At 43.6% G+C, this 25309-nt stretch overlaps 1 protein-coding gene across 5 annotated transcripts in view; it reads right to left on the reverse strand.

Moving 5' to 3' along the window:
- ANK3 (ankyrin 3) overlaps window positions 1–25309 on the reverse strand; it is a 378647-nt gene that overhangs the window by 13051 nt on the left and 340287 nt on the right. For 4 of the 5 annotated variants that reach the window (XM_090056583.1, XM_090056581.1, XM_090056580.1 and 1 more), the window contains 3 exons: window positions 22700–23384; window positions 18403–18778; window positions 13952–14050 (listed from right to left, as the gene is read on the reverse strand). In XM_090056583.1, coding sequence (XP_089912709.1) covers window positions 13952–14050; window positions 18403–18778; window positions 22700–23384 — 1160 coding nt within the window. The remainder of the gene's footprint in view (window positions 1–13951; window positions 14051–18402; window positions 18779–22699; window positions 23385–25309) is intronic. The other variant, XM_090056584.1, reaches the window with a different exon arrangement.

Consider the following 25309-nt stretch of genomic DNA (forward strand, 5'->3'; position numbering starts at 1 on the left):
CACTACTGCCTGTCCCCCTCAGCATGGCACACCCTGCTGCCTGTCCTCTCTCTGCACTGCCACCGCCTGCATGGTCTGGTCTGAGGCATGGAGCATATGCTGGCTCTGGCTCCTGCCTAGCCAGGCAGCAATAGTTGCAGTGGTGGCAGCTGTGGCCCTGGCTCTGGCCCAGGAACTGCCACTGCCAAAATGACTGCTGTATGGCCAGGCAGGGATCAGAGCCAGCAAGTGCTCCATGCCCTGTGCTGGAACAGGTAGGTGGTGGGGGCTGGGGAAGAGGCAGTGCAATGGGCAACTGTGGGGGGAGGAAAGAGGCAGGAAAGAGGCTGCAGCCCTGACTCTGACCTCATGCCTGGGTCAGAAGCAGAACCACAGCAGCTGCCTGCCCTCCTCATACTCAAATGCAAGATGAGGGATTTCCCTCCCTATACTGAATGGAGAAAAAAAAGTTGGCTTTGGACCTAAGAAAATACAGTACTAAAAAAATTCTTGCTCACTGGCACTTTTGCCTCATGATTTTTCTCTATGATAATGAAGCTTTCCAAGCTACAGTACAGTCCCTCAAAGCCTGCTTTGCTCTGGAGACTGACTTACAAAGCCTCAACAGTTCTTTATACTTATTTACAAGTTATACATGTTCCCAGGAACTTCCAGATGAATGGGTTTGTACGGTCAGTGCTCCAGTAACGTGTCAAACTGCAGCTCTTTGTTCTGTAGAGCTTTCATTTTCATTTACTATTTGCTTTCTAAGTAGAAGAGGAATGGTACAATTTCATTCCAATCTTATCTAATATTTTTAAAGGCAAAGGCAAAGGATGCTGCTGGATCTCAAAAGAGACCCCAGGGAGCAAACTGGAATTAAAAAGCAGAAGTAATAAGGTGTAATGAGAAGTATTTAATTTGCAAAAAGCAAGTGCTCTGTGGCAACAAGAGCTGCAAGAAACATCAAATACTCTTTTTCCATTAGACAAAGCCTCTGTCCCTTTACTCAAGCTTCTTATACTTGTGGTAAATGGGTAGGAACTGTGTCTCTCTTCTTGTACTTAGACTTGGTGAGGCTGCAGCTGGAGCACTGTGTCCAGTTTTGGTCTCCACAATTCAAAAAGGATGTGGAGAAGCTTGAGAGAGTCTAGAGAAGAGCCATGCGCATGATCAGAGGTCAGGAAAACAGAACTTACAACGACAGGCTGAGAGCCATACGGCTCTTTAGCCTGGAAAAGCGCAGGCTCAGGGGTGAACTGATGGCAACCTATAAGTTTATCAGGGGTGACCACCAGTATCTGGGGGAACGTTTGTTCACCATAGCGCCCCAAGGGATGATGAGGTTGAATGGTTATAAATTACTGCAAGACCGTTTCAGGCTGGACATAAGGAAGAATTTCTTTAATGTACAAGCCTGCAAGGTCTAGAACAGCTTGCCATTGGAGGTGGTTCAAGCACCTACACTGAACACCTTCAAGAGTAAAGGAGGTTTGTCAGAGAGGCACTAAAAGGCCACAACGCAATGGAGAGGGGAATTCAGGATAAGTGGTTGCTCCTTGAGGGAGCAATCCTGGATGCACAAGCAAAGTCCATCCCATCTCAGAGGAAAGGCAGGAAAAGGGCACAGCAGCCCCCTTGGCTCTCCAGGGAACTGGCAGACCTCCTGCGTCTTAAAAGGAAGACCTATAAGGGATGGAGGACCGGAACCGCCACCAAGAAGGAATACTCTGCTTTAGTCTGGACTTGTAGAGAGCAAATCAGGAAAGCAAAGGCTGCGATGGAACTCCAGTTAGCTACAAATATCAAGGAAAATAAAAAGTCTGTTTTTAGATATGTGGGGAGCCAGAGGAAAGGCAAGGGCAACACTGGACCCCTGCTAAACCAGATGGGGCAACTGGCAACTGACGCCCAGGAAAAAGCAAACTTGCTAAATGGGTACTTTGCATCAGTTTTTCATCAGCCCCATGGGACGGCCCTGCCCACTATGGGTCAGCGAGGCCCGGGTGAGGGAGATTCCTTGCCCTCCATCAAAGCTGACCTCGTGAAGGAACACCTTGACAGGCTGGATACCTTCAAGTCAGCTGGCCCTGATGGGTTACACCCAAGGGTACTCAGGGAGCTGGTGAGCATCATAGCTCAGCCCCTGACATGGATCTTTGAGAGTTCTTGGCACTCTGGTGAAGTGCCTGATGATTGGAAGAGGGCCAATGTCATGCCTATTTCCAAGAAAGGGAGAAAAGTAGATCTGGCAAACTACAGGCCCATCAGCCTGACCTCTATCCTGGGGAAGGTGTTGGAAAAGATTATCAAGGAGGCCATCCTTACCAGACTAGCTGAAGGCAATATCCTGAGGGATACCCAGCATGGGTTTGTTGCTTGGCCAATCTCATTTCCTTTTATGACCAGGTGACTTATCACCTGGACAAGGGGGAAGAGATCGACGTCGTATACCTTGACTTTAAAAAAGCCTTCAATCTCGTATCCCACGATCACCTCTTGGCTAAACTGGCTAACTGCAGCCTTGATGTCACAATGATCCGCTGGCTGGGGAATTGGCTCCGTGGTAGAACCCAAAGGGTGGTGGTCGACAGGAGCCAATCGTCTTGGTGCGCTGTGACTAGTGGGATCCCACAAGGCTCTGTCCTAGGGCCTTTACTGTTTAACATCTTCAGCAATGATGTGGACACTGGTGTCAGAAGTGGACTGGCCAAGTTCACCAATGACACCAAACTCTGGGGTAAAGCATCCACACCTGAGGATAGCAGGGTGATCCAGGCGGATCTGGACAGACTCATGAAATGGGTGGACAAGAACCTGATGGTGTTCAACACCGAAAAATGCAAGGTTCGCCACCTTGGGAGGAAAACCCTGCACCATGCTTATAGGCTTGGTAGTGCTATGCTGTTTTGCACTACAGCTGAAAGGGACTTGGGGGTCATGGTTGACCACAAGATGAACATGAGCCTTCAGTGTGATGCTGCGGCAAAACACTGGCTTGCATCCATAGATGCTTCTCAAGCAGATCCCAGGATGTCATTCTCCCGCCGTACTTGGCCTTGGTAAGGCCGCAGCTGGAGTACTGTGTCCAGTTTTGGGCTCCACAATTCAAAAAGGATGTGGAGAAGTTTGAGAGGGTGCAGAGGAGAGCCATGGGTATGATCAGAGGTCAGGAAAACAGACCTTACGACAACAGGCTGAGAGCAATGGGGCTATTCAGCCTGGAAAAGCGCAGGCTCAGGGGTGATCTGATGGCCACCTATAAGTTTATCAAGGGTGCTCATCAGGATCTGGAGGAATGACTGTTCACCAGAGTCCCCCAAGGGATGACAAGATCGAACGGTCACAAACTCCACTGTGACCGGTTCAGGCTGGACATAAGAAAGAACGTCTTCGCTGTCTAAGCCCCCAAGGTTTGGAACAGACTGCCACCTGAGGCGGTTCAAGCACCCACTTTGAATGCCTTCAAAACACATTTGGATGCTTATCTTGCTGAAATCCTATGATCCCTGCTGACTTCCTGCCCCTGGGGCAGGGGGCTGGACTCGATGATCCTTCGGGGTCCCTTCCAGCCCAAATGTCTATGAAATCTATGAACTCTGCCAACCCTGCAGCGCAGCTCCTCACTGGGAAGGTGCTTGCACTCCCCCACAGTATGACAGCGGCTGCTGCCCCCAATAAGTGCCTCTGCAGCAGCAGGGTTATTCCTCCTCCCTCCAGCCTCCAGCAGAAGGGACAGCTGGGACTCTATTATGGGCAGGGAGAGAAGGGGAAGTGCCAGGTAGACCTGGTTCCAGTCCCTGCTGGTGGCACAGAGAGTGGGGAATTAAACGCCTCTCTGGCCAGTTCAGCCTGTGTTGGCCACGTGTCTCCCGCTCCCCACAGCTTCCCTGCAGCTGAGGGCTGCTCTAGTGCCCCCCAGCACCTGGGCTGAGCCACTGCAGGCATGTGCCCATATTGCCTCAGTGCAGAGAGCATGTTTGTCTGATTATGAACCAGTTCAGCCTAGGCAGGTTAGACTAACCTGCACAGGTTGAATCAGTTCAGGCTCCGGCTTTTTGAATGCGTGCCCTAGCCTTTATGTTTTAGTTTCTATTCCTATTTGTTAAAAAAAGAGTCAACAGGTTCACTTGTTTTCAGGTCACCGCATCCTGCATAAATCTGCATGGCAACATTTAGAGCACAGTGATTGTCTTAGAGAGTGAAAGTCATGTTAATAGAGAAGGCCTACTCCTAACTGAATGGATAATTTCAGGATTTAGTACATGGTTCATGTAGCACACAAACCTTGTGCACAGGGTTGTATATCACTTTTTTTTTTCCACCTGTAGGTTGATCACATTTACATCTTCCACAACCAAATATCCCCAGAGTAGCAAGCTCCTGAAAGTTGCTGATTTTACCACTGTAGTAATCTGCTGCTTAGCTCCTTTTACCCTGTCGTACTGCAGTCTAAAGCAAAGAACTTTAGAGCCAGCAACTTGTTTTCTCATTTCACTATCCAAAAGGCAAAAAAAGCCCTTAGGTCTGAATATCTTTTGGCATAAAGAACTTCTATATCAGTGTCAAGAAGTAATAGAAATACAACTTACAAAAAAGGATATGAAATTGAATACTGTGCACAGAAATTGGTTTAATTTTTCATTACAAAGATGTCACACAGTAAAAAGCAGCTTTTCCACACATCTTTCTGCAAGAATCTTATTAAACTGTTCTGCTTATCTAGAAACCTATCAAAGGTTTAACAAACCCTTACAAAGACATTTATAGTGACTGATGATTTTAAATATTGAACTTAATAGGTTTTGGATCTAGCACTAAATATGATTGCTATTTATGGCTGGAGCTCCTATTTTCTCCTAATGTCCCACATTTCTGCATCTCTTTAAGAACACACACATCTTTTGCAATGCCTTGTCACCTCTTCAGCAAAATCAGAAGCAGGGGAAGAGCAAAGAAACAAAAGTCTGTACCACCTTGAAATTAGACAAGGATCTAATTATTGGAGGAGTTGTCCATATTTAGAGGTCAACTCCTGCGAAGTGCTATATACAGATAAGAACTCTGAGACTAGTATGCCTTTCAGTTACAATATTCTTGGAAAATTCAAATGTCTTTATCCATGTTTTGACCAGAGAATAATACAATTTCAGTACTAAACAAATAACAAGTAATAGTTATATAGAAACTGTAACTGTCTTATAGTTTTTAGCAAAGACTTTATATTATTTTCTCTTTTTGTGTAACTGCCGCGCGGCACTCTCACATTTATGTAACCTTGAAGTAGACTGTTAATCAAAATGAACGCTTTGTACTTCTCTCCACTGGCATTAAGCTACACATGCGCATTCTGTAAATTTCATTTCTTATCTAAAAGTGTCATTTTTGCAGAAATGAAACTTATGTAGAAAATCTGCCTAGCAATAATTATGTAAAAGAAAATTATCCTATCTGTATACTATAGTTAGTGTCATAGAGGCAGTCCAACAAACATTTATAAAAGAGGCAAAAAAGCAGGAAGCAGCAGAGACGACAACTGGAAAACTCTGTGGGCCTGATCACCCCGCAGACCGGTTCTCAGCCTCCCCGCCTGGGCGTATCCCAGCGAAGATAAAGGCCTCAGAAATCCGACAACTGACAACGATTCACTGTGTTACAGTATTGCTTTGTGTTTCCCAATTATGAGCCGTTGACCAGTTCTGGGACTTAAGGAGTCGGCAGCCGCACCTAGCTTTGGACTTGTTCCACTGTTGGAACGCAAGGGCTGGCTCTGGAACCTCGTGAACCAACGGACACCCTATAGAATATCCCATTCATGAGCTGTTGACCAGTTCTGGGACTACGGAGTCGGCAGCTGCTGGCTCTGGAACCCCGTGAACCAACAGACCCCTTTAGTATCCGGCATACTGTAACTGAAGAAACATCGGAGACTCCGCTTCTCGACTGCCTCTCATCGTAGCTTAGACAACATATCTACGCTCGCTATACTTGTATTTACTGCAACTTCGTTCCAACCGGCCTCCCCTCTTACTTGTAAGAGGGTGAGGCCAGGTGAGTGAATAAATCTTTTTATTTTACTCTATATCTACTCCGTAATAACTTTTATAACTAACATTCCATATCAATGAGCCGTTGACCAGTTCTGGGACTTAAGGAGTCGGCAGCCGCACCTAGCTTTGGACTTGTTCCACTGTTGGAACGCAAGGGCTGGCTCTGGAACCTCGTGAACCAACGGACACCCGATAGATTAAGAGACACTAACTACTTACTCTAAGTCGTCTACTTGTGCCAACTCGGTGAACCTCGAGGGCGGCTAAGAGCTACCTCAATCCCGCCCCACAAGCCGCGCGCTCGCACAACTCCGCAAAGCCCGCGGCTCCCCTAAGCGGTGCCGGAGCCGCTAGCCCGGCATTTCGCCACAGAAACATATAAAAGAAAAAGGAAAAGAAACATGAAGTCAATAAAGCAATTTAGTTCTAACATTAACCATGGAATCATTCAATGAACACTTTTTCCAGAAAATTCAATTCGTCCTTAATCCAGGGAAGACCAAATGTCATTCCCTTGAGCTAATGTAAGTACCACTATTGCCTTATAAAGCACTGAGTCAGTAATCAATATAAACTACAATTAAAAAATGTCACACATGTAGTCCTCTGCACAGCAGATATTTCACTGGAGCAATCAGGCATGTAGTTCTCTGCTTCCATTGGCTATTATCAACATGGAGTTATAGGACAGAATCACTATATGGTGATTCTGCACCCCAAGCCCCTGCTCCACTCGCTCCCTCACCATGGGGGCCTTGACCTGCCCCCCCTGTTGTATATGAATCTTGTAGACCTAAAGCAAGGCCTTGTAGTGCCAAAGTGAGGCCATTTCCTTTTTCTTCCACCTCCTTTCCATAAAAGCAGACACAGCACTTATGAGACGGCTAAGAGAAGAGAGGTGCTGTGTAAAGGCTACTGATAAGATACGAAACTAGATGAATCCAGTCAACAGAGGAGCCTCGTCAACAGAGGAACCTTGAAAGCAGTACAAGGATTGTTTTTGTAAGATAAGATACATCTTGGCAAGAATATATGAAGCATGCAGTCACGAGAGTTAAACTTTGGTGTTCACACGCACAGTGCCACTTGATTAGATAGAATAGTGATTTAGTTAATAGATGATTGGGTATTTTTATTAGCACGAGCTAATCATGAACTAATGCTGATGTACTAACAAAGTATAAAATAGTATTATATCTAGTAGGCGGGGTCCCTCCTCAGAGGCACCTTGCTGCAGCGAATAAAGAGTCTGTATCTGACTTTGGATACTTGCTCTGCATGATCATTGCCCCAGCCTAGAGCGAACTGCATGTGGCTTACGAGCGTAATTCGTAACACCCCTCTCCCCTGTTCCCCCATAGGGTTACTTTAGCAGCTAGTGTGGGCACACATGCATATGGTGCCCCCTACATCCAGCTCCTGGCAGCCCCAAGCATCACCTTGAAGGGGAAACTCAGATCCCTGAACAATCTTATGAATCTGGGACAAATGCTATCCTGGAGTCATCCAGGACCGGGACTTGAGGTTTCCATTCCAGGACTGTCTTGCCTAATTAGGAATGGGTGGTCACCTTATAGGGAAGTGACATCTTTTTCCTCTGCTATGGCCCTTTTCAACTTTTGCAGCAACAGAAAAGAACCCTGAATATGGTCAAAGGCACAAGCTTGCTGATATAAACGTTATACAATGCAACTTACGTTGCCTGTTACAATAAGCCCTTGAGCCAGGAGGCACAAACAAAAGGGTTGTGCTGAGAACAGGAAGGAGCCAGGCCACTTGCACTCTTTGGCAGTAGGGACAGGCTGATATGATCTGACAACCCCACAGGACTGTCCAAGCCTATGCCAGCTGAGGCTCTGTCCTCAGACACTTCCAGGAATTAACTAAAATCTCAATTACAGCAAATATTCTGCCAGGCAAATCTCCCCATTCCATATTAAATTTACATGCAGTAGGATTTCATAGATTGATTAACAATTGTTTCTAATTCAGTTGTTGCCAGATTGCTTCCTTAGAGCTAAAAGTCTTATAAACCTATTTTTGTTCTCATATTTTCAATAAGTGGTGCTAGAAAACCCACAAGTCTTCAAGGATAAACACGAAAAACAGATATAATATATATATTTTCTAACAAGAAGGCAGGTAGGATTTTTATTATGTTCACCTTGTTAATCTAATAAATTACATAGGGGGACCTTCTGAAGCTTACTACTTCACAAAAAATCCCATTAGCATTGTTGGCATCACTTGTGTAGCAAAACCCCCCCAAAAGCACTTAAGAATGGGTGGCAAAGTCCAGCTCTATAATTTGAACTCCAAACTATACTATTGCTTTTAAGCAATGATTTTCTGTTTCTTTCCATAATATACAGCAGATGGACTCTGAAAGGAGGTGAAGACTTCTTTCATTATTTACATTGCTTCACTTACTTCCTGGTTCAAGTTAAATCAGAGTCCCCCAGCATTTTGCAGCCCTGGGCTGGGCTGTCTGCTCCAGAAAGCAGGGCTGGCCCCATCCCTCTGCTAGCTTGAGCAGTGAGGGCTGGCTGACAAGAGGGTGGCAGGGAAGGGCAAGCCTGGCTGGGGATACAGCCCACTCTGCAAGGCGGGGGTGTTGCCCCTGCAGGCAAACCTTGGCTAGGGTCTGGGGCCAGGGAGCAGGGTTAAACACCCCTTCCCCCCCCTAAAACTTACTGCTGGCTGCAACTGTGGACTACAAATCCCAGAAGCACCTGGGAGCAGTAAAAGGAAGTGATGAGCAATCCAGCAGATTCCTGTGATTTTGGATTGCAAATCCCAGAGACTGGGAGCAGCAGGAAGGGGAAGCAAACACACAGCCCATATTGGCTACATGCCAGAGAGCTGTGCACTAGTGTAGAGGTTCCCAAACCCCAGGCCATGGCCTTGTACCAGGCTGCAAAGGGTTAGCTGACGGTCGGCCGGAGGGTTGGCTGCCAGACTGCAAGTCTGGAAGTGATTGGCATACTGCAGTCAACCTTTTTTATACTGAGTATAAAAGGTCCACAGTATGCCAGTCACTTCTGGTCTGCAGTATGCTTGTTGGTGTCACTGGGCATAACCCTAGGTAACTCAGAGGGATGGAAGACCACGAGTGTCGATGAAGCCCCTCTGCTCTAGGCCCGGGTGAGCCACCTTCCTGAACCTTTGTAACCCTTTCCTTGAACTTTTTGTAACCTCCTGTAATACTGGAAAAACAGGATGAGTAGCAGGAAAGGTGAAACTCCCTAAAACTGTTATCTGTGGAATGCAAGGATACCACTCAGAGAGAGAAGGGAGGAGGGAAGGAGGTGGGAGGGTAGAAGGGGGTGGGAGGGTTGGAAGCCAACTAGTGGAAAACTACTGCAGAACAGGGTATAAAAATACACTGTTGCAGGGCTAGGGGCGCAGGATTTGAGATCATACAGTCTCCCTGCGCCTTTTACTTGAGCTCAAATAAACTCTGTCTACTTCTCCCCTCAGTGTGTTTATTGGCGCGACGCACACCGGGCAACGAACCCAATTGTTGCCTCCCTTGGGCACCTTGTGCCGGCAACATGCTGATTTGCAGTTTGCTGGTCACTTCTGGTTTGTGGTTTGCTGGTTCATGGTCTAAAAAGTTTGGGAACCACTGCTATGTGCCCCCTAGCTTCTGGCTTGAGCCACTGCAGCTTTGTGGCTACATTTCCTGAATCATAGGTAAATGCCTGTTCACTTCTATTTCAATTAAATCCCTGCAGCTTAGACTAACCTGCAAAGACTGAATCAATTCAGCCTTGGGGTTTTTTGACTATCTGTACTTAGCCTTACTGTCTTTTTTCCATTCTGACATTATTTCCTGATGCCCAATTCAGAGTTATAATTCAAAGTAAACTGGGGAATTAAAAATTTCAAACACGAGCCACACAGTCTTTAAAAACCTGAGAACAGCTTAATAACAATGCTTATATACATGAAGCCCTTTACTGGAGATAATTATCAAGTGCTATTCATGCTCTATCCATAACAATAAAGCAACACTGCTGGAAATAGGAAAAAACATTCAGCTGTGTCTGACTTCAGATTACAATTACTGTTTTCCTGGTGGCAGGTGAACTTGTTAGAGGTTTTGGTTGAACGGAACAAATTGTTTCTGTAAAGATGACATAACAGATACAGATTTTACTCTCACTGGGCTTTACCAAACTATCACTTGTGTGCTGCCTATCTTGGTTTTTCAAGAAGGGAACATGACTATTATACTAAACAACTATATATGTTAGTCACAAATGCCATTTGTACTTTACGAAAGGGCATGTACCTTAGAGAGAAAAATACTTGTGGATTACATGTTGCACAAAGGAAGCAGAACTGATCAAACTAAATAATACATCCCTTTACCATAACATAAAAATATTAACAACAATTAAAAATGTAGATTTGGGGTACTAGTAATAATTATTTTGCTGAATAACTGTTCAATCAATATAGCATCAGTGATGTATCACTAAAACAGAATCTGTCCTAATCACAGTTGTATTACAGTTTACTATGGCTGTGCAAAACTTCAGTTGCTGATACCATTTGGTGGAGATTCAGCCGATTCAGTGGCTGAATCTCTGAATCTGAATCGAATCAGAAGACCCTTTAATCTCTCCGAATTGAATCAGAACCCTCTGAATTGATTCGAAGAGATTCAATGATTTGAACATAGACACAGCTTTAAATGTTTTTTCTACATACCTCAAGGTATCAGGTAGCTTGTGAATGCTCAGATGCTTGGGAAGATGGAACATCCCATGGGAGTGCAGGGGAGTTCCCAGCGTGCTCGGTGGTGGACCAGGAAGTGGACCAGAAGCACTTCTGGCCCACTCCTGGGTCCACTGCAGAGCACATGGGGGACACCCCCTGCAACCCTCAGCTGGTGCCTCCTGGGTCTGGGGGTGGGGCACCTGGGGTCCCCCTGCAGCTGATCGCCAAGCTGGGGGAGTGCGGGGGTTGTCCCCTGCACACTTGGCAGTAGACCCGACTGGAAGCACTTCTGGTTCACTTCCAGGTCCACTGTTGAGCACACAGGGGGTGTCCCCACGCTCCTGTGGGATGCTCCATCCACCCCACCATCTCAGCATTCACAAGCCATGCCTGGTACCTCGAGGTATGTAGAAAAAACATTTAAAGCTGTGTCTATGGCTGAATTGCTTATTCTCTGAGTCAGCACTGAATCTTCAGATTCGCATTCAGCTGAATCAAATACAGTCTGTTTCACACAGCCCTACAGTTTACCATAAAATCTTATGAATACATTTTATGAGAAATTGAGTATTAAGAATCATGTTTCAAATACAGAATTCTTTGACTTGGCATGTTCTTGAACATACGTAATGTGAAATCATTTGGGTATATTCAGAAAAATAGGAAAGGACATTTTTTATTTGACCAGCATTATAATTAACAATGTATGATGTTACAACATCTGTGAATATGTTCCATTGGTATGTTGTTGTTATAACATCAAACAAGGCCCAATCCAAACCCCAATGAAAACAAAACAAGGACGCTTACTGACTTAATCAGATTTCAGATCAGGTCCCTGTTCATTAAGGAGACATTTTCCAAAGCACTAACAGGATTGCACTGTCAGAGGACTGGAAGAGGGCCAACATGGTTCCCATCTTCAAAAAAGGGAGGAAGGAGGACCCAGGAAACTATAGGCCAGTTAGTCTTACTGGGTAAGCTTTTTGAGAGAATTATCCTGGCACATGTCCATGAGGGGCCAGCAGGGGAGGTTACACTTAGGGGCAACCAACATGGGCTCATTAGAGGCAGGTCCTATCGGACAAACCTGGTGGCCTTCTATGACCAGATCATAAAATCCTTAGATACAGGGGTAGCAGTGGACGTAGCCTTTCTGGACTTTAGGAAAGCCTTCAACACTGTCTCTCACCCCATCCTCATTAAAAAAATTAGACATCTGTGGTGTCGATGCCTACACAGTCAGATGGGTCACAAATTGGCTGTAGGGCCACACCCAGAGAGTGGTGGTGGATGGGTCATTTTCGACCTGGAGAGATGTGGGCAGTGGGGTTCCACAGGGCTAGGTCCTCGGGCCCGCACTGTTCAACATCTTCATCAGTGACTTGGACGAAGGGGTAAAAAGCACCCTGTTCAAATTTGCTGGCAACACTAAGATGTGGGGAGAAGTGGGCACATTAGAAGGTAGGAATAGGCTGCAATCAGACCTAGACAGGTTACAGGGGTGGGCAGATGAGAAGAGGATGGGTTTCAACACTGACAAGTGCAAGGTGATACACCATGGGGAGGAAGAACCAGCAGCATACCTACAGGCTGGGGAACTTCCTTCTCGTTCAGAGGCAGAAAAGGATCTTGGAATCATCATTGATGCCAAGATGAACATGGGTCGGCAGTGTGGGGATGCAGTCAGGAAGGCCAACCGTACCTTGTCATGCATTCACAGATGCATCTCAAGCAGGTCCAAGGAGGTGATCCTCCCCCTTTATGCGACACTGGTCAGGCCGCAGTTGGAGTACTACGTCCAGTTTTGGGCGCCACACTTCAAGAAGGATGTGGACAAAATGGAGAGGGTCCAGAGGAGGGCTACTCACATGATCGGGGGCAGCAGGGCAGGCCGTACGAGGACAGGCTACGGGACCTGAACCTATTCAGCCTCCACAAGAGAAGGCTGAGGGGGGATCTAATGGTCATTTACAAACTAGTCAGAGGGGACCAGCAGGCACTGGGGGAGTCTCTGTTCCCCCGAGCACTACCAGGAGTGACTAGAAATAACAGTCACAAGCTGGCAGAGGGTAGATTCAGACTAGAGATCAGGAGGCGCTACTTCACGGTCAGGGCGGCTAGGATCTGGAACCAACTTCCAAGCAAAGTGGTGCTGGCTTCCACCTTGGGGGTCTTTAAGAGGAGGCTAGACAAACACCTTGCTGGGGTCATTTGACCCCACTACTTTTTCCTGCCATGGCAGGGGGTCAGACTCGATGATCTGCTCAGGTCCCTTCCGACCCTACCAACTATGAAACTATGATTTTACATCACAAGTTACATCAAAAGTTAGTGGGTTTTAGCCTCATAATACCCACTCTCAAATGTTGCTGGATATTCATAACTAATAATTTATGAAATCAAAAGAAAGATAAATCAAAATATTTCATACCATATACATCTTGCAGTTAGTTATACTGTGATCCATATTAGACACGTTTGAACAGTGGTCATAAACCCCAAAGGAGTTTTATTACAGTTAGCTGTATTTTCATACAATTATATCTCACACTGCAAATTCACTGCATATTTATCATGCCATGCAGAATACAATGACACTATAAGACATACAGGGAATGTCTACATGTGCATTTACTGTGCAGTAACTTACTGTAAGCGGTTTTTAGTGTCTAACTGCCACTGCAGCACAGTAATGCTGTGTGTGCAGCAATTTAGGAGTAAAGTTACTCCCAAGTGAGTCCACACAAACAGGGCTAGTGCATAGTAAGGCGTCTCATGTGCCTTACTGCACGGTAAGTACGCGGGAGTACATTTGCTACCTGCAAATTTTTTATGCAGGTAACAAATTTACTCCTGAGTCAGCATAAGTCGCCATAGTTACTGCACAGTACGGGTGCGCACGTATAGATATGTGCCCGTACTGCACAGTAATTTTCAGTTATCTAAGTTACTGCTCAGTAATGGTGCATGCATAGATGCGTCCACAGTGTGGTTGTTTCCTACCAGAAGGCAAACATAAACCTGGAGAGTAAGCAAAGAAAGATTGCCTAACAGTTTAGTTATAAATACATAACAGTAATGGAAAGCACACTACTGGAGGGAGTTTAATATATCCAGCAGTGACATTATTAACACAAGTTCAGGGCCAAGTCCATGCTAATGGTATAGCTGGAACTAAAACCACAGGATACCTTCAGAATCAAACGCCGACGATAAACTCTTGTTGTGATTCTCTGTTCTTCATCTGAGCTTGACTCACTCTGAACCTCAATGTCACTGTCACTAAATTCCTGATAAATGCAGTTTTAGTATATTTTAATAGCACACATTTAAAAGACAAAACATTCTCAGCAGTAACACAGAAAGAAAAATAAAATTATAACATATATTAATTTATCCTGTATGTAACATATATGTGGTACCTACAATTCTGACCTTTAGTTTATTGTAAGGGCTCCTCTGCTCTTTGTCACCCACGAAATATCTTAAAAGCTTAAATATCTTACACTTTTTTCACAGTAGACAAATAAAATCAGTACCCAACATTTATCTTTCCAGGTAAATTACACACATCCTCTATATAATTATATCATTTCCAAATCTGGATGAAAGAAAAACAAACTGCATGCTGACACTGCTTGTAATATTTTGCCCCCAATTTAGCTGTGTAAATATAATCTATGGTAAACATCTAGCACTCTGTTAGAGATTTTTCCTCCTTTTCCTGCTCAAAGAAGCAAACAGCTCATGGTTTTTGAATTTTAGATTAATTCCAATGTCCATGGCTGTCTTGCCAAAAACTTTTGTGAGCACCGAGTCAGGGCCCTCTATAGGAACGTGAATCTCAAGAATCGGATAGGGTGGAATGAAACTTGTTGATTTGTGAGTTATCATTTGAATTAACTCCAGAATACTCAGGATCAAACAGTAAATTAAGAATGAAAAAGTGGTCAAAATCCACAAAGGAGTTAACATAGTCCATTGCTTCTTTGTAGAATTATATTGAGTAAATGACTTTTCTATTCAGTATTTAATAGCTTTTAAATTGCAACTAATATTTTTAAGGCTAATTCAAAACACATTATGTGCTTACAGAAAAGTAATGAAGTAATGCCGAAATATAAAAATTACTACATCAATATTGTAAATTAAATCTTCAGCCACTAACAGAAAACTGAGTGTGTGTATATATATGCATCTGATCTTGTTTGAACTTTAATCAATCTAACACTTTCTCTGCCTGCAAAAACCATTTCTGGTTTTGGGCTTAGCAAAATTACTGAAGCATGCACAGGGGCATCTGAGCCAGTGAAATTACACACATAGTGTAGGAGTGTGAATGACCCCTGTTCTGAAAATCTGGACCTGTAATGGCCAGTTTTTTCTGAATGTAGAAATAAACCAAATATCCAAGCAAATACTGATTAACGTTCTGAAACAGCAATATTATTTACTAATAAACTCTGTTCCTTTTTGTGAATCCAGCTCCGTGCATTCAACAAGAAATATTTGTAAAATGATTTTTATCAAGGTTGGCACACAGGTCACATAACTTGCAGTCCCTGGGCTCCCACTTGGCTGCTGCTGTCCCTATTGCTCTGGTTATAACTGCAGCTGGGGTCTCAGGGTTCACATTTCCTCCCCTGGCTTCTGCTGCATGCCCCCGCTCCAGGGGATGAGGCAGCATGATGTGGCACAACCTGAAGGGGAGCTGCCAGCTTAGGGTGTCCATGCAGTGTGGTGCCAACAAGAAACCAAGGTGGGACTGAAGATAAGACATGTCATGAAGAAGCACCTGCCCATGTGTATGCAGTGTGGTGGGAGGTGGGGGAAGCATCCACCCACATGTATGTGCTGAGTATACAGGGGCCATAGGCCCTGCATGCTGCTAGGGCTGCTCCCACAGCATCCAGCCCTTGCTGGTTTCACTTGAAACTGGACAGCCCTGATCTATATAATAAAAAAGTGCCATAAAAGAGACTAAAAAATATTCCAAGGGAAATGAATACAGCCAGAGCTGTCTCTAATTAAAAAGCCTCTCTAATTAAAGAGCCCACGGCATCTTGTGTATTTGGCATCCCATAAATCAAAACATTGGTGGTAACTAAAATCAAATGAGCTTTAGTCAAAGCATCCCCACTGCCATTTTGAAGTTATTGCCATTGCCTCAGGCCCCTTCCCCACCGCCCGCTCCGAGGCATGCCTGCATGCACCGGTGTGGAGCTGATGCTGGAGCCTGGCACAGCTGTTTGGAGCCTCCTGGCTACAGCCAGCCCCAGCTCTGCATTTAGCTGGGAAGCTGCAAGCTCTGCTGGGAGCAGCCTGGGCTCCGTCATTGGCAGCAGCTACCCAGAGCCGGGGCTGGCCATGGTGTGCCAAGCAAAATGGGTCATGTGCCATGCTCGGCACACGTGCCAGGGGTTGACGACCCCTCTCCTAATATCTAACCTAAGCCTCCCTTGCTGCAACTTGAGAACATTGCTCCTCGTGCTATCATTTGTCACCACTGAGAACAGTCTAGCTCCATCCCCTTTTTGAACCACCCTTCAGGTAGTTGAAGGCTGCTATCAAATCCCCTCTCAGTCTTCTCTTCTCCAAACTAAATAAACCTGTATTCTTTCCAACTTGTCCACATCCTTTCTATAACGGGGGGCCCAAAACTGGACACTATTCCAGATGTGGCCTCACCAAGTGCTGAATAGAGGGGAATAATCACTTCCGTAGATCTACTGGCAACACACCTACTAATGCAGCCTAGTATGCTGTTAGCCTTCTTGGCAACAAGGGCACATTGTTGACTTGTATCTAGCTTATTGTCCACTGTGACCTCCAGGTCCTTTTCTTCAGAGCTGATGCTTAGCCAGGTGGTCCCAAGCCTGTAACAGTGCATGGGATTCTACCATCCTAAGTGCAGGACTTTGCCTTTGTCCTTGTTGAGCCTCAGAAGACTTGCTTTGGTCCAATCCTCCAATGTGTTTTGGTCACTCTGAATCTTAGCCCTACCCTCCAGTGTATCTACTACAGCCCCTCCCACCCCCCCCAGCTTGGTGTCAATCTTGAACTTGCTGAAGTTGCAATTCATCCCATCTTCCAGATTGTTAATGAAGATATTGAACAAAACCAGCCCCAGGACTGACCCATGGGGCACTCCACTTGATACTGGCTGCCAGCTAGACATTGAGCCATTGCTGACCGCCTGTTCAGCCCAAAAAATCCAGCCAGCTTTCTATCCACCTTACAGTCCATTCATCCAACTTTTACTTCCTCAGCTTGCTTGTAATAATGCTGTGGGACATAGTATCTAAAACCTTGCAAAAGTTAAGGTATATTATGTGCACCACTTTCCTCGTATTCACGGAGCCAGTTATCTCATCAAAGAAGGGCAATCAGGTTGGTCAGGTATGACTTACCCTTGGTGAATGCCATTGTCTGAAGGCTTGAAGTGTCCTTTTTTAGTCAAGCTGGGATCTTGCTATTTGGGCAAGACACTGTTACAGAACTCTAACAGGGAGCATGGTATAGCGATTCTTTGCCTTTTTATTTAAAATAGGAAAATCATTTGAATCTGGTTTGAGAAAGAGGCATCCCTAGTGTCTGTTCTTAGAAGATGGAACAAGCTGGAAGCTGACTGAGCACTGCCCTGCCTAGGCATCTCAACCATGTTTCAGAGGGCTCTCTAAAGGCTTTGTCAACTGGAAGGGTGGGTGTTAATGGAAATGTGACAACAGTGTATGTGATGTGTCCACCTGTTCACTGGCCTCTACTATACAAGTCAATAAATAGCCACACTACATTCATGAATACTCTGTAACAAAATCTGAAAATAAAACTTAAAGATGAACAACTGAATCCCATTACTATCGTGTAGCCCTTTCTCAGTTGCCCTTTTTATTCTCAATGTTGTCACATTTTTGCATGATAATTGTCTGCCATCATTTTTCCACCTACTTTTCCACTCAGACTAGTGTCTTTTTTTTGTTATTTCTGATGTATTGTAGCTGAAATTCTTCCCATCTTCTCAAGTCTCATGCTATGCATGAGACTAAGCAATGAACTACTAATTATAAGTGATTTAGATCAAATAAGAAAGAATACAAGCAACTCTTATCTTCACTGTTGTATAAAAAGTACGGAAATAAATTAATTCCAGAAGAGATCTGGAAGATTTGTAAGAAACCAAATATTTATTTTCCTGGAAATGAGGGAAGAGAGATTCTTTGCCCCACTCTGCTTGTTCTGATGACACAAAAACAGTGGAACCCACCTGCACTTGGCAATGGGCACAGATCCAGTGAAGCTGGTTAATTCAGCATCCTTGTCACAGCTACTAGTACATCAGCTACTAGCACATCACAGTGGGATGGAGGTATGGTGAGCCTTAGGACCAGGCAGGCAGAAGATTAGGAAATTATAATTTGGCTCCTTGTTGCCCCCAACACTATTTTACCCTTTGCTCTGATATGTCCCAGCTTGAGGATTCAACTTTCCACTACTATTTTCCATTATTTTATTTTAGTAAAGGAATGATATAGAACAGAAGAAAGGAGAAAAATTAGTAACTATTATACCTTTCAATATAAGGCTTTATGGCAAATAGTCTGTATTTATATTAGAAGGGTATTTATTTCAGAACATACTATACCTTTTGTTCAGACATTACTGCTCCCTCCTCTTCCTGAATGTTTGGTCTCATCTTGCCATCTTCAGATGTAGTCCAGCTCATCTTCATGCTGACAGGCATGGATGTTTTAGGTTCATCTACTGCTTGTTTGCTGGCCTCTTCCAAGGATTTCTGTTGGGTTATGGATGGTAATGTTTGCTTTTCTACACAGACAGAACTTTGGGGTTTTGGTTTCACAGTTTCTTTGTTGCTCTGTTTTCCCACATCATTTAGAGACTCTTGAACATATGATTTAGTCTTTGCATTTGTTATTGATTCTGTGTGGCTCCCATTTGCTTCAAGCTTCCCAGCTTCTCCTTTAAGGTATGAGGTAACAGAATCCCTACTTTGGTCCAGGCTACAAAAGATAAATAATAGACCATTAAACAATGTTTAAACCACTCTCAGGAAGACTAAATAATATGCAAGTTAGAACAATGCATATATTAATGAGTTTGTACCTTTTACAAACAGGAAAATTAACATGTAAATGCAGTTTATGAACATTAGCTACTTAATATTCCTGTACTTGGTACTAGGGCACTCTTTAAATATTGGAGGCACACTGGCAACCCTCCAGTCCTCTGGCACCAAGGCTATTTTTAGTGATAGGTTGCATACTACAGTTAGGAGTTTACCAATTTCCAGTCTGAGCTCCTTCAGGAACCTAGGGTAAATGCCATGAGGTCCTAGTGATTTGCTAGTGTTTAGTTTATCAATTTCCTCTACAACCTCAGCTACTGAAACTTCAATTTGGATAGCTCCCTAGACTTGTTCCTAGGGAGGAATGGATCTGGTGAGGAACTCTCCATAACATCTTTTACAGTGAAGAAAGATGCAAAGAATGCATTTAGTTTCTTGGAAATGGCTTCATCATCCTCTAGCGTTCCTTTGACACCCTGACCATGCAAAGGCCGACAGAATCCATGGTAGGTCTTCAGCTCCGAATGTATTTAAAGAAATATGTATTGTCACCTTTTTAGTCTCTAGCAAGTTTCTCCTCAAAGTCATTTTTAGTTTGCCTTATTACAGTTTACCAGAGTTTGTGTTCTTTTTTATTTTACTCATTAGGCTTTGACTGTTACCTTTTGAAAGCCTTTTTCTGTTCCTTGCCTCTGCAACTCTGCCATTAAACCATGCTAGCTTTCTTTTGGTCTGATTTCCACTTTTTTTTTAAAATTTGCAGTACATATTTCCTCTGTAACTCCACTATGGTGGTGGTCCTGGACTTCAACCTCCTACCAGCCTAAGTTTAGGTTCCAGGACCTCTCTGCTATACTTTCCCATGTCGCTGGTACCCACATGAACCACAGCCACTGGCACTTCCGAAGCACTATGTAGCAACCTATCTGCACATTTCATAAGATCTGCTACCCAGCAAGCAAGTCACCATGTGGTCCTCCTGGATGTCACAAATCCAGCTATCTAAATGCCCAGTGACAGAATCTGCCACTATTGCTACCTGTTTCTTCCAACCCTGTGAGGTCCTTCCAACTAGAGGAGTAACCATGGTGCAAAAGGATACCCTGACATTTACTGGAGGATGGGTGCCGTCTAAAGGAATGTTTCCTTCCTTCCTAGCTTGATTCCCTCCTTCCTTGAGACTTTGATCCTTCCCAGCTGCTAAGAGGGTGGGACTGCTCAACCATATCCCTGAAAGCCTCCTCTATCACCCTCTCCACTTCCCTTCGATGCTCCAGTTCAGCCATCCGTCTTGAGAGAATGTACCTAATTTCTCAAGGCCAGAAGCTCCTTGCATCACATAAGAAATCTGCCCCAAAGGGAGGTAATCATCCATGCAGCACTCAGTGCAATAAGCTAGGTGGGTCCCACCCTTCTGCTAAACTTCTACCTGCATTATTTTTATTTTAGTGTTTTTGCTTCAGTCTTCCCTATGGAGTAGGACCATACATCCTGGCTTTCTATTTACCTAAAGCTGTCCTATTCAGTCTTTAACATAGCCTAACTAAACAAATTTAAAATTTAATTCCTAAACTCTAAAAGTAAAAAGGAAAAGAATTCTCTTTTTTTCTTCAAGCAAACCCTCCCCTGACAACCTCCTCCATGAACTCCCAAGCAAAGTCCCCCATTTGCTGGGGATCATATGCATGCAGAAGCCAGTGAGAGAGGCTAGTCCAGTGTGAACACTGCAGGCAGTGCAAGCTGTGGGCTGTCCCAGTTTGGCCCATGCAGTGCTGTAGCAACCCCCCCAGGTTTTTCTTTTTTTGTAAACTTAAGCATACATTCCCTCCCCTTCCCCAAACATTTCTGACTTTCTCTCTGCCCTCTCTATTCCTTACAAGTAATTACAAATAGGTAAACTAAGATAAGTTCTTATACTTTCTTATAGTAACAAGCCCCTTTTATATTGTAAATAGTGGTATTATGTTCGTATTGATTTTTACTGTTTTATATTGAATTTATATGATTTAGGCCTGTGTCTGTAAAGTAAGGTCAAGTAATATCAAGTTTCCATTTTGTATGTCAAGCCTCCATTTTGTGTCCTCTGCCCAAGTATAACCTATTGTATAGTATGTTGTAACTGTGACTCATGTCTTAACCAGTATCATGTAAATTTGGGCTCTGCAATTCAAAAAGGATGTGGAGAAGCTTGAGAGGGTGCAGAGGAGAGCCATGCGCATGATCAGATCAGAAGGCAGGAAAACAGACCTTCTAATGAGAGGCTGAGAGCAATGGGGCTATTCAGCCTGGAAAAGTGAGGACACCTGGATCTGCACGTCTGCATCTGAGCAGGACTGTCCTTGCTTGGACATGTCCTTCCCATAGGAGACACAGGTAGTCCACCGCTATAAAAGGGGTGGTAGCGTGTGATCTCTTTGTGACGCCCTCTCCATCTGGACCAGTACTACACCATGTCACATATCCACCCAGAGGCCCTTCCGGTGACCCCCTCTGGTCAATACCTTGTTGGAGAAGACCCCAACTAGCCATCAGGGTCAATTCAGAGTCTAGGATAGGTAGCTTCCTTCCGCAAGCAAAGGACCTGGACTCAGTCCCCACACACCTTGACTCCAATCCCTCCACCAAGCTTTTCCACTCCTGCTACCATTGTGTGTGTGTGTGTGTGTGTGTGTGTGTGTGTGTGTGTGTGTAAACCAATAATTTTGTGAGGCTGTATAGTGTGCTGCCTGATTAATAAATTTGTTATATTGAAACCCCGAGTTGGGTTTTTGTCTTATTGACCTCCTGACTCTCCTCCTCGATTTCCCTACTTTCTCCCTCAGTTCTTTCTGCCTCATTTCCAGTTCTGATCTCCCAGCTTTTTGCCTCTCTGTTTCCTGGCTGTCTCCTCCTTGCCACCACTTATCTGCGTCCTGATATCCCAGTTTTCTGCCTCTGAGTTGCCAGCCCTCCCAGCTTTCTGCCCCTCCTTTCAGCCCCAATCTCCCAGCTTTCTGCCTCTCGGTTTCCTGGCTGTCTCCTCCTTGCCACCAGGCTTTTTCCCTCGTTTCCACCCTGGTACCAGGTGACCTCAAGTAACCCCAAACACCCCCTAGTGTTAACACACAGCCATGAAAGTGTGTGTTTGTGTGTTTATGTATGTGCATAGAATTGTTTATGAACCCATAGAGTGTTTGTGTAGTTTGTGTGTGTGTGTGAGTGTGTATAATTTTGTATCATGCCCTCCTATCTAGCAGCACAATATTGAGATCCTGAGTGTTGGTCTGGCATGTGTCAAGTCAACAGCGTAAGCCCCAGGCTAGGGCCAGCTTTTGCTGCATGCAGTGTGTGGGGCTAGACCAGGCACGCAGGCTCCACACAGTACATGACATGGGGGCCAGTCCGGAGAGTCCTGGGTCCATGCGGATTGGGCCCACAGACAGGCCCCATACTTTGGAACCATTGCACAAGGCTGCTCTGGCATGAGCACCTCGTGCAGCGTGTGCCCTGTGCCAGTTTCATTTCCAAGCCCCACACTGGGGCTAGCATGCACCGCACATAGCACGCAGGACTAGCCCAGGCTATGCTACTGCATGAGGTGAAAACATCTACTTCTAGATGAAGACATAGCAGAATGATCTAACTCAAACCACAGTTGGTAGTTACTTTTTATGTTCTATTTTCCTGGGCTTGGACTCACTTGTTTGTGTTCTTGACTTACAAATGTAATACAATACAAAGAAACTAAATTATGAATGTAACTAATTCCATAATTCTGTAGTTATTCAGAAATGTATGTATTTTTGCCTGGAGGTGAAAAATAGCATGAGATGGTTTGATTGAAGCCAGACATATATATTCATAAACTGGCTCCTACCTGTCATCTAGCCGATCTAGTAGTTCACCACTTATTCTGCGTCCTGGTGTTGGTGGCTCAACATTGACACTTGATGGCTCACTCTGCCAACCTGTAATGGAAGACATTTCCTGTTCTGCTTGCTGAACATCTTTAAGAATAGACCGCACTTTTTCTTCTGTCATCTCCTCCGACTCAACTCCTTCTTCAAGATGAATGTCCTCAAATAGTGATTTAAGCTTTTCTTCTGTCATCTCCTCATCAGTACCAGACTTTTCTCTCTCATGCTGTTCAATTCTCACTCCTCTTTGACTAGGCTCTTCACCCTGCATTTGTTTTGAGTACTTCTCATCTTTCGTCATCCCAGCATAAATACCAAGATACCGAGGATAATCATCAAGTTCCACTTCCTCCAACTGGCTCTGGCCTGTGGACATATCTTTAACTGTTCCTTCTCTAGGCACTGAAAAATAGAATTTGCTGTCTTCCAGTGTTGTGTCTTCTTCAGTCACCACTGGTGGTCCTGTTGCTGTACCATCTATATTCCCCTGAGAAGTTACTAACACATCACTCAGTCTACTAGGAGTTCTAAGGGGTGACTCTATACTAGAGATATCACTAAAGAAATCATCTTGTTGAAAAGGGGTGGGTGGCACAAAGCGCAACCCAGTAGGAGTTTCCAGTTCCACTTGAATGGTGGGGTAACCTAAGGAAGACAGCACATTTGGACTGACTAGAATGAAATATGGAGCAACAAATAAGCAAACCTGTCAAATGACTTATGAACTATATAAAATATGACAAATGTATGATAAAATGAGAATGTAAATTTGGTAATTCACTGGTTTGTCCTAAATGGATGCAACAAAAAATAGAGTTGCTAAAATAGCTGGTCCAATGCAGCTACTGCTTTTTGACTATTCTGGAAAAAATAGTCAGTTAACCTTTAATTATTTGAATTGCAGCCATTTTAACATTTTATAGCTATAGCACATTCCTGTATGAGACCGCAAATGAATAAAATGGATAGGGTTGTTTGTCCTTTGATATCAAAATAGTATTTTGTAGCCAGATTATAAACATTTCTTTTTTTTATTATTTTAGTTCTTGCAAACATAATCGCCATAATTTCAAGGAATAAGTAGATCATAATGCAGGACAACCAACTTCTTCAAATATCTTTCTAGAACAGGCCCACATTTTCAATATCTTAGTTTAAAAAAATACACAATACTTGCAATAGCTATGTACTAGGAGCACTGTATCTCCAATTTAATCATTGCACCATAAAATGGATTTAAGGATAAAGAATACAAATGAATCTTAGTGAGGACAGTAAAGGAGATTTTCAAATGCAGCAGGAAAAAAAATCTAAAAAAGAAGCAGGATAACAAAAGGATAAGCAAACACAGAAATCACAAGGGAAGATCTATATAAAAATTTCAGGTACAGTAAAGTTATGTAGATGAGAGGATTGTGGTGAGTAAGGAGATCTTGGTGATCTTGGAGACTGAAGCAATCTTGGTGACATGGGTACAATCAGAAACACTGATCAAATAAAGAAAGAAAAGAAAAGATAACCAATGAAAACATGGGAAAAACCATTCTCAAGGATTAAACTGAATATACACAAACAAATAACAATGAAATGTACACTCCAGCAAAGAAATATTAGGTTCAATAGCCTAAAAAAGGAAGAAATGTCTTGGGGTCAAACTGAAAGTGCTGTCTACATAGGGAGGTGAATTATAGATTTTTTTCTTGAATAAGCTGAGAGAAAGGTAAAGCGTGGTCTGGTCGTGGTGAGGAAAGTAAGTTTGAGGCAAGTTTGGAGAAGAGAGGAGGAGAGACAAAAAGCAACTGCAGAGAAGCACATCTTCCTAAAACACTTTGCTGTTATCATTAAAAGTCATAAACAACGTTTCAAGAGGAACTTTCTTAAAATGTCAACAGAAAATTATATATGCAATGCAATGATTCAATGACCAATCATGCTACTTAATAATGGAGATATGCTGAAATTATGTGCTTTACATTGGAGAATCTTCATCTAATTTAAAGAGAAAAGATTAAGACATCAGTATACGTATAAATAAAATAAAAAAGGAAGAGACTGCATCTAAGAGCATTTAAATCTTATCTAAAGAACTCTACACAATATATTGTGACTGACAAAGATCAAAATCAGAGATGTGGTGCCAATGCCTGTCTTTAGTGATCTAACACATTTAACAACAAAAATAACTGTAATTAGTATCTCCACAGTTTGCTTATGGGAATTCTGTTACATAAATCAGAACTCTATTTATCCTGCAGTTCTTGACTTTTATCTAACTCATAATGAATGCAACTTATTCTATAATTCCATTACATATTTGCAGGGTGAAATCTATTGTATATTTTTACTGAATATGATGAATGAAATAGATATTTTCTCATGTGAAAACTAAACTTTCTCTTGTTTCTAAGCTGCTATTGTAAATATAGAAAATTATGTAATTGCTTAAGTTTCAAATGAAAATAATGAAAAACTGGAATTCATTTGTTTAAAAGTTACACGTTGGTAAAGCATAAATTCTTTTACCATATGCCATTACCAAACACCCAATTATTTCTTTTTTTAAATGTCCT

This window comes from Crocodylus siamensis, chromosome 7, assembly GCF_052110815.1.
Source record: "Crocodylus siamensis isolate JL-2025a chromosome 7, ASM5211081v1, whole genome shotgun sequence".
Taxonomy (NCBI): domain Eukaryota; kingdom Metazoa; phylum Chordata; order Crocodylia; family Crocodylidae; genus Crocodylus; species Crocodylus siamensis.